The sequence below is a fragment of the Drosophila mojavensis genome, unplaced genomic scaffold, assembly GCF_018153725.1.
Source record: "Drosophila mojavensis isolate 15081-1352.22 unplaced genomic scaffold, ASM1815372v1 contig_74, whole genome shotgun sequence".
NCBI lineage: Eukaryota > Metazoa > Arthropoda > Insecta > Diptera > Drosophilidae > Drosophila > Drosophila mojavensis.
The window spans coordinates 495,205-512,896 of NW_025318899.1; the positions used below are offsets into that span (position 1 = coordinate 495,205).

General features: G+C 42.2%; 1 protein-coding gene across 1 annotated transcript in view; it reads right to left on the reverse strand.

The window, feature by feature from the left end:
* Positions 1 to 6,644: 6,644 nt before the first annotated feature.
* LOC6586403 (homeodomain-interacting protein kinase 2) overlaps positions 6,645 to 17,692 on the reverse strand; it is a 34,424-nt gene continuing 23,376 nt past the window's right edge. The window contains exons 3-13 of the mRNA XM_032733239.2: positions 13,216 to 13,261; positions 12,888 to 13,116; positions 12,279 to 12,599; positions 11,441 to 12,192; positions 10,779 to 11,372; positions 10,475 to 10,710; positions 9,732 to 10,162; positions 8,688 to 8,759; positions 7,611 to 8,615; positions 6,986 to 7,310; positions 6,645 to 6,877 (exon numbers count right to left, since the gene is read on the reverse strand). Coding sequence (XP_032589130.1) covers positions 7,167 to 7,310; positions 7,611 to 8,615; positions 8,688 to 8,759; positions 9,732 to 10,162; positions 10,475 to 10,710; positions 10,779 to 11,372; positions 11,441 to 12,192; positions 12,279 to 12,599; positions 12,888 to 13,116; positions 13,216 to 13,261 — 3,830 coding nt within the window. The 3' untranslated portion in view covers positions 6,645 to 6,877; positions 6,986 to 7,166. The remainder of the gene's footprint in view (positions 6,878 to 6,985; positions 7,311 to 7,610; positions 8,616 to 8,687; positions 8,760 to 9,731; positions 10,163 to 10,474; positions 10,711 to 10,778; positions 11,373 to 11,440; positions 12,193 to 12,278; positions 12,600 to 12,887; positions 13,117 to 13,215; positions 13,262 to 17,692) is intronic.

A 17,692-nucleotide genomic window follows, 5' to 3' on the forward strand; every position in this document is an offset into this window, starting at 1 on the left:
ATATCAAATCGTTGCTAATCGAAAGATCAATTAATTCTTCCTCTTTTTGTTTTGTATTGGCGCGGGGGGAGGTTTAGGCCCAGGGAATGTACATATCTTGTTAGCAATACTCGTTTACGTAGTGCAAAGACTTGGTATACAGAAATGTATAGCCTCAGTTCCTAGAACTGGAAGTCAACAGAGAGACACTAGAAACTCTGTTAGGTCTAGCTCTCTGAAGTGAACTGTAAACGAGTATTATGCAGTCGATGACACCCGACTGCCACTTCGGCTTACTGCTTCTCTTCTGCTTCTCTCTTCGTTCGATTTCAATTTAGTCATGTCAAGTTCTTCCCTCGTTTGTTGCCCGGCAATTCGTTGTCTAACCCATGCACTTAGGTATCTAAAATATATAACTATGTACTCGTATATATATTAGCTTAGGTACATGCTACAAGTGAAAATGTATGTGTATGTATGTAATATAGAGAGTGAGTGTGAGGGGGTCGTGATTATGCTATAAGACTTGGTGCCCAAAAAGAAAACAAAAACTAATCTAAATATCGTAAATGTGTGCGCGCTTTGATTATCGTTCTGTGGTTGTTGTTATTCGTAATTGTTGTTGTTGTTTTATAGTTATATCAATTATGTTTGCCCTTAACTACATGTTCTATTGGCTATCGGTTTATCGATTCGATTCGATTCGATTCGATTCCATTCGTTTTCTTTGCATATAAAAATATTTAAATTCTCGAATTTTTCTGTTCTGAAACATCGCAAGAGTTACACTAATGCCTAAAAGTTAACGCACACACACACAGCTATATCTATATGCTATATACGATATAAATTTGCTTCAGTTAACTCTAGTACAGCATGTATACGCACATACATATGTATATATATAAAAAGCAAATCCCATTAAAGTGCCATCATCTAAGTTGCATTACGAGCTAATCAAATATATATATATATATATGTATATATATTATACATATACATGTATATATGTTATGTATATCCATTTAAAACATATTGTTTCGATTACGTTTGCATCACGCTTTACACACTAGAATACAAGAACTCTATATATATACACGTATATATATTCCATTTAAATCAGCAAAAAGGTACGATCAATTTGTTAGACGATTTTTTATAATTTTGTTCGTTTTGGTTTTGGTTTGTATTAAATTCAATATTTCTTTATCATTAGTTGGAATCGTGGAATCGAACTAGCTGCTAGTTTATATATTATAGTTATCTGTATATATATATATCTCATAACGTATTTATTCATTACTTTGTTAGGTAGGAAATATGCTAGTCTTATAAATTTCACACATCAACATTTTGTTTATCTTTTTTTGGTTATTCGAAATATTTTGTATTTAATAAAATATAGTGTATATATATTTGTAATTTTGTTTCGTTTCGCTTTTAATATGTATTTGTATTTGTTTTGTTTATGTAAATATACCGTATTTATTTTTGGTTTTTGTTTTGCTTATTTAAAACATCTAAATATCAATCCGAAACACATTTTCAAGATTCGATTTTGCAAAACGTTCTATTCAAATGCAATATAATTTTAGGCATAGGACTACGTTTTGAGGGCTTAAGAGAGGACCTTGAAGATTATTTATTAATCTCAGTTTGTCTTCACTAAAAGTGTAAGCAATATATTCCTATTTCTTGTTCCAGTCAAGTTTTCATTTAATGAAAAGTGGACCTTAGGGACATTCGCTTGCTATGTGAGGCATATAATGCAGATATTCTATCGATAAAAAGGTCTTGGTGTGTGTTCTAGTTCTCTAAGAATACCTGAGACGAGGAATTTGAAGTAGTCTCGAGAATGCTACGTGACACATACTTGGGGCGTTATTGGACCAAGCTACAGGCCAGCAACTTGAATCGAGATCAGCTGAAAACTAAGAGAAATTGTGAAGCAAATTCGATATTCAGATTGCCTGAGAGCTCAATCCAAGAGACGTCGAGAAACGAAGGCCTAGGCTCAATACTCAAGGCCAAGACAGAAAATATCCATGGAGAATAAAATGAGTGCTGTGGCATCAGGTGGGTTCAGCTCAGAGTTAACTAATGAAACTACATCGGGATACCGAGGCTATCAATGATTGTGTGCCTTCTGCTGCCTTCTATAGATTTCAGCCTGAATACGCATTTTCAATGCATTCAGGCGGCTATGAAAAACCCTCAAAACTTAGATTTATATACCTAATATATTGATATATATATGTATATATTTTTATTTCATATACGAGTCAAAGGAAAAACACATAGAGAGAGCGTAAAACTATTTTGGTTGCCTTCCTAATCTAAGACGATTTTCGAGCGCCGACAAAGCCTTGAATGACTCTACATCTTCAGTTATATCTAAATATAACTAGGTGTTACTCGATTCCATATGCTTTGGGTTTTTCGGTTTTTATTTTTGTTGTTTTCTTTTTTTTTTTTTAAGAACAAAATCTAATTATGGACGGGTTCTTATCAATCTTGTTTGTCAGCGTCAAATGTTTTAATTTTTTTTTTTCTGTTTCCGTTTCGTTTCATTCAAAATCTAATTCAAATTGTTGATCGGTGTTTCTTAAGGACTATAACTACTTGTTTAAATTATTATTGGTATTGGTATTGGTATTTGTTGTTGTTGTGTTTTTAGCTTGTTAAATGCATATAACTTGCGTATGAAACACATTCCAAAGCGACAAATTATTTCGAAAAGCTCATCAAATTGTTCGTTTTCGTATTTGAATTGGTCAAACAACATGTGTGTGTGTGTGTATTGGAAAAGAATTAACAATCTATTGGCAACTATAGAAACCTGATTCAGAATAAACTAAAATTAGGTAAGTACATATATATAGATAAGCATCCATATATATATATATATATATATATATGAATAGAGAGATAGATACTGCTGTAGCCAAAGCCTAAGCAATCCATGATGAGCTTTAAGACAAACTAAATATACATATATATAGATATAGCTATATATCTCGCTCGATATATCAGTTAAGTTATAAAATGTCCCTTTTCTTCTTATGCATATTTAAAATTAATTTTGTTGGTGGGATATATATTTTGTATTTGTTGTTCATCTTGATTTGCTTTTTGTTCAAACTTTTGATTAGCTTCTTGATTTTCATTGATAAAACTAAAATGGAAAAATGGAAAAATAAAGAAACATTGAAAAGAAAATAATAAAAAATATGCTTTCGTTAATCGTATATATATATTTATGTTTGTTGTTGTGGGTTTTTGTATTTTAGGACATCATTTTAAACATTTATATTAATAGTAAATGTATGTTGTGTGTGTGAGTGTGGGATTTACAATTTAAAAATGTATGCATTTTTGTGAAATACAAAAGTAAAATATTTTAAACAAATTGAAAAAAAATGTATATATTTTTATATGTGTAAAAAATAGGCAAATAAACCTTTAGTACATTTAGAAATATGTATGTTCAATCATATGATATCTCAAGTATATATATACATGTGTGTGCTACACATATAATATTTAATGTTCATTTGTAAATTGATTTTCTTTTAAGGCTACACAGTTAAAACATTTGTTTAATTTCTCTTTAAATTTAAAACTTTTACTTAATTGCCAAATTTAGTTCGATATTTATATATATATTTATGTGTCTATGTCTGTTTTTAATTTGTTTAGTGAGTGTTATTTATATGTATATATTTAAATTTTCTTCTTTTTAAGTCTATTAACGTTTCGTTTTTGTTACATTTAAAGCGTTTCTTTCTGTTTTGCTTCTCTATATATAATAAAAAACACATTGAGTAGAAATTGAAAAGTTTTCTTGTTTAAAGTTACTAATTATAGTTTATGTACTTTATGCATATATATTAGTTAGACAAAAAAGGAAGTAAACCTTGACAAGCTTGAGTCGCTTTAATTTGCTTTAAAGACTTTTGTTAAATATATATTCTTTGATATATATTCTCTTCGTGGTCCACAAAATATCTATAAAAAAGCTTTAACAAAAGCCATTCAAGATGACATCCAAGAAAGACAAATCAAAAGCTGGATCTAGATCTAGGTCCAGATCTAGATCTAGATTTATAGGTGTATTACTATATCTGATACGAGTTATCATTTAAAGTCACAACACTAAACGTCTAACAGCTGCTAATTAAACATAAACTTGCTTGAAAATTAAAAGAATTGTTTTGTTTGCCTTTTTGCTTAGTCATTGTTTTTTGTTTTTTTTTTTTTTTTTTTTTTTCGTTTGTGTACTAAATAGTTAACATAGGTTATTAATATTATTATATATGCATATGACGTATATATGCTTTACAATTAATTAGTAATTTGTAATTTGTATTCGTAATTCGTAATTTGTTTTGTTTATTTCTGCTTTTTACTGGCTAATTACGACAAGGACAAAAATTTCGACATCAATTTGTATTTTGCATCGATTTTTTAAAAACTACATCACAATAATTATATGCTAGACTTTCGTTACCAAATAGATCTGCTTGAATTCTCTATGGATATATATAATCATATATATATATTTAGATTTCAATTTTACAATTAATTAGTGCACAGCTGGATTACAATATATGCATGCATTAATAATTATTGATTTCAATTACAATTTACTTGGATTTACACAATTTGTATATATATATTTGTAGTATCATAATAGGAAGTGCCCACAGTTCTAATTCAATTCAAACAAAAAACACATATAAAAGGATTTGACAAAAAAGTTCTACGACTAACTACAAAATACTCTTTAAGAAACCTAATTAACAAGAAACATTAAATTGATATATGTATATATATATATAGATAGTTGATAGTATTTAGTATCATGTATTGTTAGCATATATTAATGTTGTCACACAAATAAAAAAGTAATCTAATCTCTGCGTTTGGTTTTGAACATTTTAAGAGTTACAGAGTTAAGTTGAAAGACACAAAACACGAAATACAAAAACTAAATTAGAAACGCGTCCCAAAAAATTCTATACAAACTGTTCGATTATAGCTACATTGCTTTGCCTTTTTGTACTTTTTGCTGTTGTTTCAAAATTCATACAAGAAAACAGTTAAAACTTAAACGCAGAGAAACAAAGTAAAATAGAAGCCCAACTTGTAGGGCTAGACAAAATAAAATACAATTAATTTCTGCTCCTTTCGCTTCTCCTCTTTTATAAGTAAATGACGCTTGGGTGTTTTACAACACTGACCTGGTACCTGATCTGATTTTAAAATCCGTTATATATATGTATGTAAAGTTATTGCTAAATACAATGCATCTAATTTGTTATTCGTTTGTACAAAGCCCCACATATACCTATATATACGCCTATTTTGTAGGTTTAGCTTCTTAGATTGTAAGTCCTATGAGAGTGTGTGTGTGAGTGTTGGTTAACGTAACAAATCAAAAAAAAAGGTCTGTCTATGTCTATGTTTATTAGCTATCATATATCGCATGTTCAGTTATCAGTTATTTTTAGATATCGCTAGGTTTAACTACTATATATTGTTTATGTATAAATATATATATGTATATATATATATAAGTATATATATATTCATGTATGCTTTGATTGCTAGTAAGGTTTTTGCGGTATCATATTTTTGTTTTTTGTTTTGTTTTTGCTGTTTATGATTATCTCACTAAAGTTATATATTCTTTTCACGTTTTTGTTTTTGTTTACAATAATTTATATCGCTTTTTGTTGTTGTTTGTTATTTGTTGTAAAAAGGCAATTTTTTGCATAACATTATTTGTTTTGTTTTGTTGTTGCTTGTTGTTGTTGTTTTTGTTGCATATTTAATTGTAATTCTTGAGGTACTTGCTAAAAAAGAGTCTAAAAATGTTACTATGCGTTTAGCACTAAGTAATTTGTTGTTGTTTCACAAACACGAATTTTGTTTATCTTAAAATGTTGTTTTTGAATATTTGCAATAATTTGCATGTGTATGTGTAGTATAGATATAATATTATATATACATATATATGTATATATGTATGTATTAAGAATTAGTTTTAGTTGTAGTTTTACATATATGTATGTGTTTAGCATGTAGCTCTTAGTATCGTACGTTTTTATCGAATACATATTTTAGCATTTAGTTTAGTTTATGTACTTTACTTTCTTGTTTTATATATGTACGTTTATATAGGTGTATATAGTATATAGTATGCACTTAGTAGCTCTAATAAAAAATATACAACACACATAGTGAAACGCTTTAGTTTTTGTTTTGCTTTGAGAAAATCTTGAATCAACTTTCGTTCGAATATGTTGCGTGTGTGCGTATATATATATATATATATATATATATATATATATATATATATATGTGTGTGTGTGTATTAATTACATATGTGTATGTAAGTTGTTGCACTTTACACGCCAAACTGCGTGTAGAAAATGCCTAACATTTTGTTTTTAAAAATTGAAAAAAAAAAATTGAAATCTTAATGTAAATTAATAAATCGTAATTCGCACTTGAATAATTGAACAATCGACAATCTTTAAATATTGGCGAATATAAAAAAAAAAGAAAGAAAAATAAAGAAAAGAAAACACAAAATAAACATCTAAAATGGTTTCAGTGTTTACGGCGACTTTTGCTGCGGGCAACACTTGTAGCTGTTGTTGTTGATGTTGTTGTTGTTGTTGCTGCTGTTTCCGCAATTTCCACAGTCTCTTGCAACATGCTGCTGTTGTACTGTATGATGCTCTGTTGCATGAGCATCATAAACCACCAGCATTGCGTCAGCTGCAGCTTCTGCAATTCCTGCAGCTCATCAAAGTTGTTGTTGTTACTGCTGTTGTTGTTGTAGTCGCTATCGTTGTTGTCGTCGCCGTCTGCCGAGGCCATAAAAGATCTAAACGAGCGCAAGTACAAGAGCATTTGATTAGTATAATCTTTGATCTACAGTCACTGAAATAGAAAACCAGTTTAAATTGATGTCTAGCTGGCATTATCGACTCACTCGAGCATCAATCAATCAATCAATCAATCAAGAAACAAGTTCTACGCTCTGTGTGTGATTAGTTAGGAAAGGAAGCTGTGTGCTTGTTGTAGTTGTAGTTCTAGTTGTTGTAGTTCTTGTTGTTGTCAGTGGTGGCCTCTGGCATCCTCGCGTCAACCCTCGTGCACCCTACATCAGGAAGCTACTCAGCACCATACCATATGTTGGTGGGCGCAAAGTGCGCCGCATGCTTGCTGGCGGCTACCTGGGCAGGACTCAATGGTCCGAATTGGCTATACTGCGACGGGATTTGAATGTGAGCCGGCAATGGATGGGATGGTATGACCTGTGAAAGGCGAGAGTAAATGTTAATGTAAAGCAAAACTGCAATAGACCTGAGTAAAACTGAATAAATACATTTTAATTACTTTCAACTACTCTAGTATTTAAAGAGTTATTGCAAATGTAATTGCAGGTAATTAATGTAAACACAATATCCCATAATTGAGATCAAAATACCCTTTATAATCACACTTCAATTACTTTTGTATTTACAATTAAATGATTTGGATAGTCAGAGGTAATCACATGTATAAATATGGAGGAATACTACTTGAAATGCCATTTGTAGCTTAAGTACACCCACCTGTCGACTGGAGCTGTTGTGGGCCGGTGGTGGGGCGACCACCGCTCGATTCGAGTACGCGTAAGTGGGCGCTGCCTGGGACACATAGACGGTGGGCCTGCGGTATATATCGCCCTGCGCGTAAATGTCCGTCTGCAACATGGCCGCGGCGGCTGTCGACGACGGTGAGCCGCCCAGCGGCGTGCCCGCCTGATGGTGATGATGATGACTGTGGCTGCTGTGATGATGATGCGGCGGCCCAGCGGGCGGCTGGGTGGCGACACCACCTGCACTGCCACTGCCACCACCGCCACCACTACCACCCGCCGAGGCCGATGATGGCGGTGGCTGTGATGGCTGCCGGTAGACTTGGGGCGGGCCCCACGACGGCGGACCCACACTGGCCGCGGCGGCAGCGGCTGCCGCAGCTGCAGCAGCCGCAGCGCTGATCGACGAGGAGCTGCTCGAGCTGCTCTTCGAGTGGGCCAGCGGTGGGGCGACAGTGGGCGCCGCATAGCTGACGGGCGCCACAGACGGTGCCTCGCGCTTCGGATGTGCCAGGGGCATGGCTGCCGTACTCGAGCCAGCTGCCCAAGAGCTGCGCTTCGTCTCCAGCTGCAGCTGCTGCGGTTGCTGCGGCGGGTAGTCCGGATAGAACTCGGCTGGCTCCTGCTTGGTTGGAATATGCGGCAGGCTGGCCACAGGCGGCGGCTGCTGCTGCTGCTGTTGTTGCTGCTGCTGCTGCTGCTGTTGCTGTTGCACTTGTATCTGCACCTGCGGCGGCGGCTGCGGCTGATAGTTGCACTCGCTCTGAGCCATGGCCAGAATGCGCTTCTTTTGCGACTGTCCCGGCTCGTACTTGATGCTGGGCTGCGACTGTAGCTGTGGCTGGGCTTGAGGCGGCGGTGGCTGATAGTGTGGCGTCTGCTGAGACGACTGCACCTGCACCTGCTGCTGCTGCTGCGGTGGCGGTGGCGGCTGCTGCTGCTGCTGCTGTTGTTGGTGGTGATGGTGATGTTGCTGCTGCTGCTGCTGTTGTTGCTGCTGTGGCTGCTGCTGCTGCTGATGATGATGCTTGGGACTGCTGCCAGTGGGCACGGAGAGAGCGGCGGCGGCTGCCGCGTGGTGACGTCGACGCGCATCCTCCGGATCGTGATCACCTACGGTAACGCATGGAATTACTAGATGGACGTGCTGTTGTTGCGTTGGCTTATGACGACTGAGATGCGACTGAGACGTGGCAGGGCCAGAGGAGGAGGTCGAGGAGGACGAGGGAATGTCAGGGACAGCAGCTACAGGATTTGGACAGAGGTTACCAGAAGAGGAGGAGGAGGAATTGTGTATTGTGGTGCTATTCATGGAAATGGGTGCGGGGGGGAGCTGTAGACCATGATGGTTATGGTGGTGTAGTGGTTGAGGTGGTTGAGGTTGTTGTTGGTTGGAAGTGGAAGCAGAATTGGAAGTGGTGTGATGACTGTTGTTGTTGCTATTGTTGTTGTTGCTGTTGTTGCCGTTGCCATTACTGTGGGAGCTTGACTGATAGCAAGCCTGTTGCTGCTGTTGCTGATGCAATTGTTGTTGTTGCTGCTGTTGCTGTTGCTGTTGCTGCTGCGCGCAGTTGTCTAGGACAGCAGCAGCATATCCATTGCCATTTCCATTTCCACTTCCGCTTCCGCCCAGCGAGCCTGCATGATGATGATGATGATGATTATTGCTACTGTTACTGCTACTGCTACTGCTACTGTGATGAGGAGGAGGCGGCGGCAACTGCTGTTGCTGTTGCTGCTGACTGCTACTGTTATTGTTAATGTTAATGCTACTGTTGCTGCTGTGATGCTGCTGCTGTAGCTGCTGCTGCTGCTGCTGCTGCTGGCTGTTGCTGTTGTGGTGACTACTGTGATGGCTATGATGGCTATGATGATTAGCTCCGCTACTGCCGCCCAGCTGGCCGCCACATTTGCTGGCCAAACGCTGACTGCTGCTGCTGCTGGCATTGGCATTGGCATTGGCATTCGCGGAGCTGTTCGGGTTGGACATGGAACTGTGTTGAGCATTACCATAATTAACGGGCTGGTGTGGCACGTGCAACGGCTGTCCGCCACTGCTGCGACAATGCGAATTGCTCGTCGAGTGCTGCAGCTGTTGATGCTGCTGCTGCTGATGCTGATGCGGATGTTGCTGCTGCTGCTGCTGCTGCTGCATCAGGCTGCTGCTCGTCTGCGACTGCGCATGCGCGCGCTGCTTGACGGGCTGCACAGCTGCATCGGCGCCCTCGTCCTCGCTGTCAGATATGGTGATCACGTCGCCCACGACGGCTGTCGGCGAGGGCGTGTCGTGGATGGTGATGGTGGGCTGCTTCACGTGCGGCTGCTGGTGCGCGTGCAGCGGCGGCTGGCTGCTGCCGTGGTAGCTGGCAGCCGAGCCACCGCCATTGCCACTGCAATTGCTCACCACAATGTGGTGGCCGGCGCTGTTGTAGGCGCTGCTGCTGCTGCTGCTGCCGTGCGGGGCGTGGGCCGCCGGCGCGTGGTGATGCGAGCTCGACGAGCTGCTGCCACTGGCATTGATGATATCTGAAAGGCAAACAGGAGATTAGCACATGGAACAGGCACTGCTTACTTACATAATACAACTTAAATACAATTAGATGCAACGTCAGCTGATTTAATACATATTAATTTCAATAAATAATAATGATTTCATATACATAACACAAAGTGGAAAATTTCAACGGGAAAAACTGCGCAACGGGGCGACAAGTTAAGGTTAAAGAAACAGACAAAGAGTTAACTATATAAACGCGTGTCAGACCGATCTGGGATACAGCTATGATATCAGCTAAAAGGCTATAACGCGGCGTAACCAATGGATTAGCCGACACTCACTGCTCGCTGATGAGGCGGAGCTGGCGGCGACGGTGCCAGCGGCGCCTGCGCCATAGCCTCCTCCCCCGCCGCCATAGTTGCAGTTGTGGTGGGCGTGGTACTGCGGCGAAACGTGGGCGGCGCGCTGGTAGCGCTGCTGATGCGGCGGCGAGCTCTCCTTGACGCGCTTCTTCACTGGCGACAGCTGCTGATGCTCCTTCTTCTCGTGACGCGGCACACGATACGAGCTGCCCTTGCTGCAGGATTGACATGGAATTAGAATTAGATTAGTTTGAGTTGAAGCTGAATCCAACTGGATACGCACGCTAGATGATGAGCCGGCGACTCCTTCTTGAGATCGTTGCGCGGCAAGTTGAGATGGTGCTTGGGATAGATCTCCTCCACATTGAAGAGCGACGTCGAGTCGACGATCAGCGAATGCGCCGGCGCCTGCTGCGGCCAGGAGGGCACCAGCGCCATCTGGCGCCCGGTTTGCGGCCAGGCAACGCCACTGGCCTGCACCCGGTTGGTGAGCAGCATGCGCTGCCCAGAGCTGGGCTCCACCATCGACACGGGCACGGGCACGTTCACATACTGCTGCGGCGGCACCTGCAGCGGCGGCTGCATCGTGGCGCTGCCCACAACGACGTGCTTGGTGGGACTGGGCATGGCCTGGTACGAGGGCGGACAGAGTATGTTCGACACCAGCTGATGCTGGAACGTATCGGTGCGCGCCTGCGGGTACTGCCGGGCCACGTTGCGGCCGCCATAGATCTGGTAGAGGCCCTCGTAGGCCAGCGGGCGGCCATCGCGCACAAGGCGCTGCACCTGGCTCGTCAGCTGGTTGTTGATCGTGAAGGTCATGTTCTCCGTGCTGCTGGGCACAAAGTTGGTCACCAGCGTGGGCGCAGGTTGTACGCTGAGCAAAGAAACAGAGAAAGCATTGGTGAATACACATATGTGGGGGAAGTCGCGCTGTCCACTCACGTATGGAAATCGCCTCGCCGGCACACCTCCATCATTTGCACCGAGGCCTTCACATTGTTGCAGTAGACGTAGTCGACCAGGTGGGTGAGCCGCGTGAAGCTGTGGTTCAGCGCCTCCGCCGGTGTGAGGCGTCGCTCCTGGTCAATGGTGAGCATGCGCTTCAGCAGATCTATGAACTCACGCCGGTCCGTCTTCTCGGCCAGCAGCTGGCCGCCCTCCAGGTCCGTGGGCACGTTCACCTGCCCGATGTCGTCCAGGCAGTTGAAAATGTATTTGCGCGCCTCCTTGCTCTTCGTGTTCGTCTCCGCCTCGTGCTCCTCGGTGGTCTTCAAGCGCCAGAACGGATACGTGGAGTCGACGTCCCGATAGAAGAACTTCGATGTCTTCGAGGCGCTGTTCAGCATGTGCTCCGTGGGCAGGCCCTGTGTTTGCGATATATAGCGGATCTGGTCAAACTCAGAGCTGCCCGGATACAGAGGCCAGCCCAGGAAGAGCTCGGCCACCACGCAGCCCAGCGACCACATATCGATGGCCTCGCAGAACGGCAGGCCCAAGATAATCTCTGGCGCCCGATAATAGCGCGACTGCAAATACGTGTTGCAGACGGTCTTGCTCACATGCGAGGCGCTCCCAAAGTCAATGACCTTTACGCGATACGGCTGACGCACTGGATCCACAAGCATTATGTTCTCCGGCTTCAAATCGGCGTGAATCAGGCCCAATTGCTTCAGCTTCAACAGGGCAGTCAACACCTAAGAGGGAGGAAGATCGAGATAGAGAGAGAGAGAGAGAGAGAGAATATGACTAAAGGCATTTCCATCAGCTGCGCTTGTCTCACCTGCTCCAGTATGGGTCGTATGTACTTCAACGGCAGCGGAGAGAACTTGTTCTGCTTGAGAAAATCGTAGAGATTCTGCTCGAGCATCTCGAAGACCAGGCAGGTGTGGTTCTTATGCTGAAAGCACTCGAAGGCGCGCACAAAGTTGAACTCATCCGCGTTCTCCTGGCTGAGGCGCGACAGTATCGAGACCTCGATCTGGCCCTGACGCGCGTACGACGGATGATTCTTTAAGATTTTGATAGCAACGATTTCGGAAGTGCCGCGCTTCCAGCACTTGACCACCTGGCCAAAGGTGCCGCGGCCCAGAAACTCCAGGACCTAAATCGAAGAGAGGAGAAACGTGAATTACACTCATATATAACATTAAATATATCGTCTTATTCACTAGTTCATTTAGTTGAGCAGTTGTATTTTTTGCAATTCAGTTCAGCTGACTGATCACTGAACAAGTTCACTAGTTCATTAGTTCATCATTGGCGTCTATTGAATGGAACACCTCTTCCATTCAGTATACCCAGACAAGCTGACCGCTTGAGCTCAATTGCTCAATGAACTAGTTCAGCAGCTCATTTGAACTCTAACCCTACTATAAATGCCTATACGCACCTCATACTCCGCTGACAGCGAGTAGAGCACCTCGTGCTGCACCAGTTGATAGTCGCCATCGGCGCCGCTGCTGGAGCGCTTGCTGGGGGGCTGCGTGTTGGCATGCCCCCCCGATGTGGCAACCTTTGCGTGCGCCGTCTTGAGGCTGCTGCTGCCACCGCTGTTGCCGTTGCCGTTACCGTTGACACCGCCGCCGCTGCCGCCGCTGCTGCTGCTGCTGCTGTTGTGGCTCACAACGTTGTGAGCCGCTGCTGCTGCTGCTGTTGCTGCCGCTGCCGCTGCTGCTGCTGCCGCTACTGCCGCTGCCTGCGCCTGGCCGTGCCGCAACTCAACGCTGCTGCTGTTGTACGAGTCCACGCAGCCGCAATCGCAATCTGAAATGAAAAGAGAGGAGATATTAGTTATGTGAACCATATTGGCAGGGCATCTCTGCTGTCGTAACAACCTCGCCTTCGCAAGAGCCTAATAACAGAGGATAGCATTCTTATAAATCTCTTTGAAATTCTCCTCGAGCTGCGCTAACTGTGCCACAGCTCAGGCAATTGTAAAATGCGAGCACCGAACGCCGAGCAGCTCACGGCAGACCATGCACCGATACAGACTGTATATATATACGCCTCTATATATGCATGAGTGTATCTCTCAGTCAGACAGAGCTGACAAAGAAAACGACGCGAATCGCAAACGCGCATTTTGGCCAATTGAAACAGTCGCAAATGTGGCTGACAAGTCGCAATAATTGCAATGGAAATAAAGCGTATTCTACCTGAATAAAGACGTATATAACGATAGCACGATATATGTGTATATCTATCAATCTATTTATATATAGATGTGCCATAAGGAAGCCGATGTATATATATGGTATATTTACCCAGGCAGATCGTGGGCCATTGTTGCAGGTATCCGAGAGTCATCATGTCTTGAAACAGGTATGTATATACATACTTATGTATATGTGCAGATACACACACATACACACATATATACATACATGTATGTTTGTATATAAATATAGATACTTGATAAAACTGGAACCGCCAACTGGGTTTCATTGCAGGCAACATCTAATTTCTACCGCTTAGGCACAATTACCTGGGCAGAGTAGGCTCTATCGAGCGTATCAAATCTTGAGTGCTCCATGAGTGTATTCTTACTTCTGCGCCAACTCATTGTCACATTAATCACAGCAGTGTTTTAACTGCAGCACCAGCCGAAATTAAATCTGTGATGCACCTATACATATATATGATATAGAGTATACTCAGCTTTAACTCTCAAGAGTTAAATGACTTTCGCTCAATTTAAAGAGGGAACTTGCCAGCAAGTCAGCAATCGAATTTTGATGATTCAAGTTCTTAAAATATCGATTTTTATTAGTTTTTGTTTTCAACTTCCTAAACCAGTATAAGAGACAGTAAAATATCATATTGTATAACGATTCCCAAAACATATACCTATGTACTTCTATCTATATGTACTTATATATCGTTGTACGTCCATGAATAAACGTGGCTCCTACATTGAATTGAAAACTATATACTATATCAGTTCGATTGTTACAATAGTTTAAATAGAAATCTATATATATTCATATACATTACATAGTGTCATTCTGTTTATTGATTTGTTTACCATTTCTAGCAATCCAATTAGCGAAAGTTCCAATTGGAAGTTCGCCCAGTGCGCAACAGCTGCATTTCTGATTAGCGTGCGTAGGTCAAAGCTAACTTCTGCTAATTTCTTCATTCATAACTCAATATATCATGCCACCGTCTTCTTCTTCTTCTTACACCTGGCCCCAACCTCCATAAGAACCTCTCATCACTAATTACCTCATATTAGACATCGTCGACTCTTGCTTTGTTGCAGCTAAATTTAGAACTGGTTAAGTAGGATCATGCCCCTTCTCCTGCTCCTGCTCTCTGCTCCCGCCAGTTCCTGCTTATTACATAATTTAATTAATTTGCGTCAGAGGACATTCAATAGAAATGCGAGAGAAAAAAAGACATAAAAATAGCGCACAGGAGGACAGCGAGAGAACACGGAAAATAAAAAGAATTTTTTATAACACGAGAGAGACAAAGCGAGGCGAGGCGAGGCGAAGCGAGCCCACGCGCGGAAAAGCCTGGGAAATTATATGGCAGCCGGCTGAAGGTCGTTCAAAGGAGCTGAGGGATGGGGGCTCGGAGCTGGGGGTCAAAGGGCAGCCACGGCGGGGGGTGACTTGGCCTGCGGCTTCTGCCCTCAGCCGGACACAAAATGTGACTGCGAGTTGTAATCAAAACGAAATTTAAGGACACACGCGATGCCAATGTCCTATACGAGCAGGGGGCGTGGCAGTTGACAGCGGAATGGGGGACGCAGAGCATTTGAATGTGACTGAAAATTTATGGCGCAGCGACTGAAAACTAAATGCAATAAATTATGCAAAGCCCGATGAGGAATAGCTCACAATTCGAAAAGCCAAATTAAAATCGAAAGGTAAACTATAAATGGATAAATTCTATTCTAATTCGACTAGTAAATACCCTGTAGTAGTTGCTATAGCAACTAAAGCTAAAGAAAAATCGATATTTATCGAGAGCTAACTGATCGTCGATCTAGGAGAAGAGCAACAACAAAAGATAGTGCAGTTTGTCTGAGATGTTGTGGAGTCTTCTTAGAAACTTCCCATAAGCTATAGTTACCACTGAGAACGCTTGACTATCGATATCGCTGTCGACATCGATTCATCTTCTGCTGCTGCTGATGCGATAAATATAGCTTTGTACCACTGTCTCTCCTCTGACACAACTGTGAAGCGTAAGGCGTATGCAAACAGCAACAGTATCTGCACCCAAGGTCAAATGTCGGACAATCGCACAAATTGAGTCAAGCAAGCGCCCCACCACCGAACCACCTAATCGCCTGCCCGCCCCGCCGTCCCCACTGACTGAAGGCTGCAGGCAGCCAAGGCGAACGCCAGTGGCCAAGGACTTGCCGAGGATTTGTATAACGAAATCTTTGCATCTTTGGCTCACGTGGCGCTGCCTCATGTCGCATGCTGCATGCTGCATGCCACAAGCCACCCGCTGCAACAAGTTACGTATCGGCATCTCCTCTGCAACTCGCCTCCGCCCCCACTCGACTAGCGGTTCGACATCTATTTGCATATTTATTGTTGAGTTGCACAATAAATCGAATTCGCTTACGCAAATCTCTGCCGCAGTTGCTGCTGCAGCGGGCGTCGCAGCCACCGCCCCCACCACTTGCAACGTGACGCAGTTTTGGCAAACAAAAACGAAACGTAACGGTTGTCGTTGTCGTTGTCGCTGTCGTTGCTGTTCGTCTTGCTTTTGCTTTTGCTTGCCTTTTGCCGTTTGCCTTAGCCGCAGCTTGTTGCATAAATCGCGACTCAACAGAGTGTAAAATGGGCGAAGACGAAGGCGAAGGAGGGGGCGTGTTATGCGGGTGTTGAACGTAACGGTAGCTGCTGCAGAGAACAAAAGCTGAAGCCGGCAGCCTCGCTCCCTTTTCTCCCCTTTCTTACGCAAGGAAACTTTTGATAACTAATGAAGCTGGGGGAAGAGTGGGGCATGAGGGATGGCCTCGTTATATGTGAGGTGTTTGCGCGTAATTGAAATTTGATGGGAATTTATGGAAGCGTTTAGTACAAAGTATACGAAAGTCAGCATATTACTTCCCTACATAAACCCCCTGCATTTACTATGCTTTAAGAGCAAATTTAAGGCAAAGATGAGCGCTCCAAGATGGAGTATCCAATATAGACAAGGCGAATTTCATATATGGGAAATTCATACAACAGATTTGAGCTATTTATCAGCATTGGAATATTGGCATTCCAGTAAATTCCCGACTTGACTTGAAGCAGAGCCAAGCACTGCCTAGCTCCAGTTATCATTTGCCCTCGCTCATTATCTGTTATCGGTTATCGGCGGGGGGTTATATTGTTGTTGTTCCTCCTCTGGACTGGGTCAGTAAAATAAATAAGAGCTGTCATAATTATTGCAATTGCAATCCAAAAGATAAGACCTATTAAGACCATATTCATCAGGGTGTATGAGTGTGTATGTATAAGTGTGCATATGTGTATTACGACAGCTGCACGTGCAGACGCTGTAAACTAATAATTGCAGTCAGAGATTGACGCAAAATCAACTCTTAGTTTAATTCTAAGTAAACAACTGCAACAACTCAAGCTAAACAGAATCTCTTAGGCGGAGCCGAGGGTGAAAGTTGGGGCAGCACAACTTTCGTGAATGCGAATGTAAATTGGACTTCATGTTGCATGTTGCAATTGGTGAAAACGCGACGCAGACAGCGGAAGTCGAGGGTGCCGACAACAAAAGAGTTGCCTTAAAAAAACAGCGGCGATAAAAGCTTTAAAGAGCAACAAAAATATTTTAAAACCTCAAAACGGAAGCGGAAAGATAAGAAACACTGGAAATGAAAGACACGAATACGTAAAGAAGGGAAAATAATACAAGAAATACAAATTAAATAAAATAATCATAATTTCCAGAAGCAACAGGTTATGTGCCATGAAAATGTTGACGGCGAAAAGCGCAGATTAAGGGGAAGCGAAACAATAAACATGTTGACAAGGCAAATGTTGCGGGCAGTGGGTAACGGGCAACGGGCAACGGGAAACGGGTGACGGATGACGAGCAGCAGGAGCTGTGCAAATATTTGTTGCTCAAAATGAGAGCAATGTACGCATAGGCATTTCAAAATGTCAACAACAGCAACGACAGCAACAATGTTGCTGCCTAATTGCACTTTTGTTGCCAGAACATGTCAGA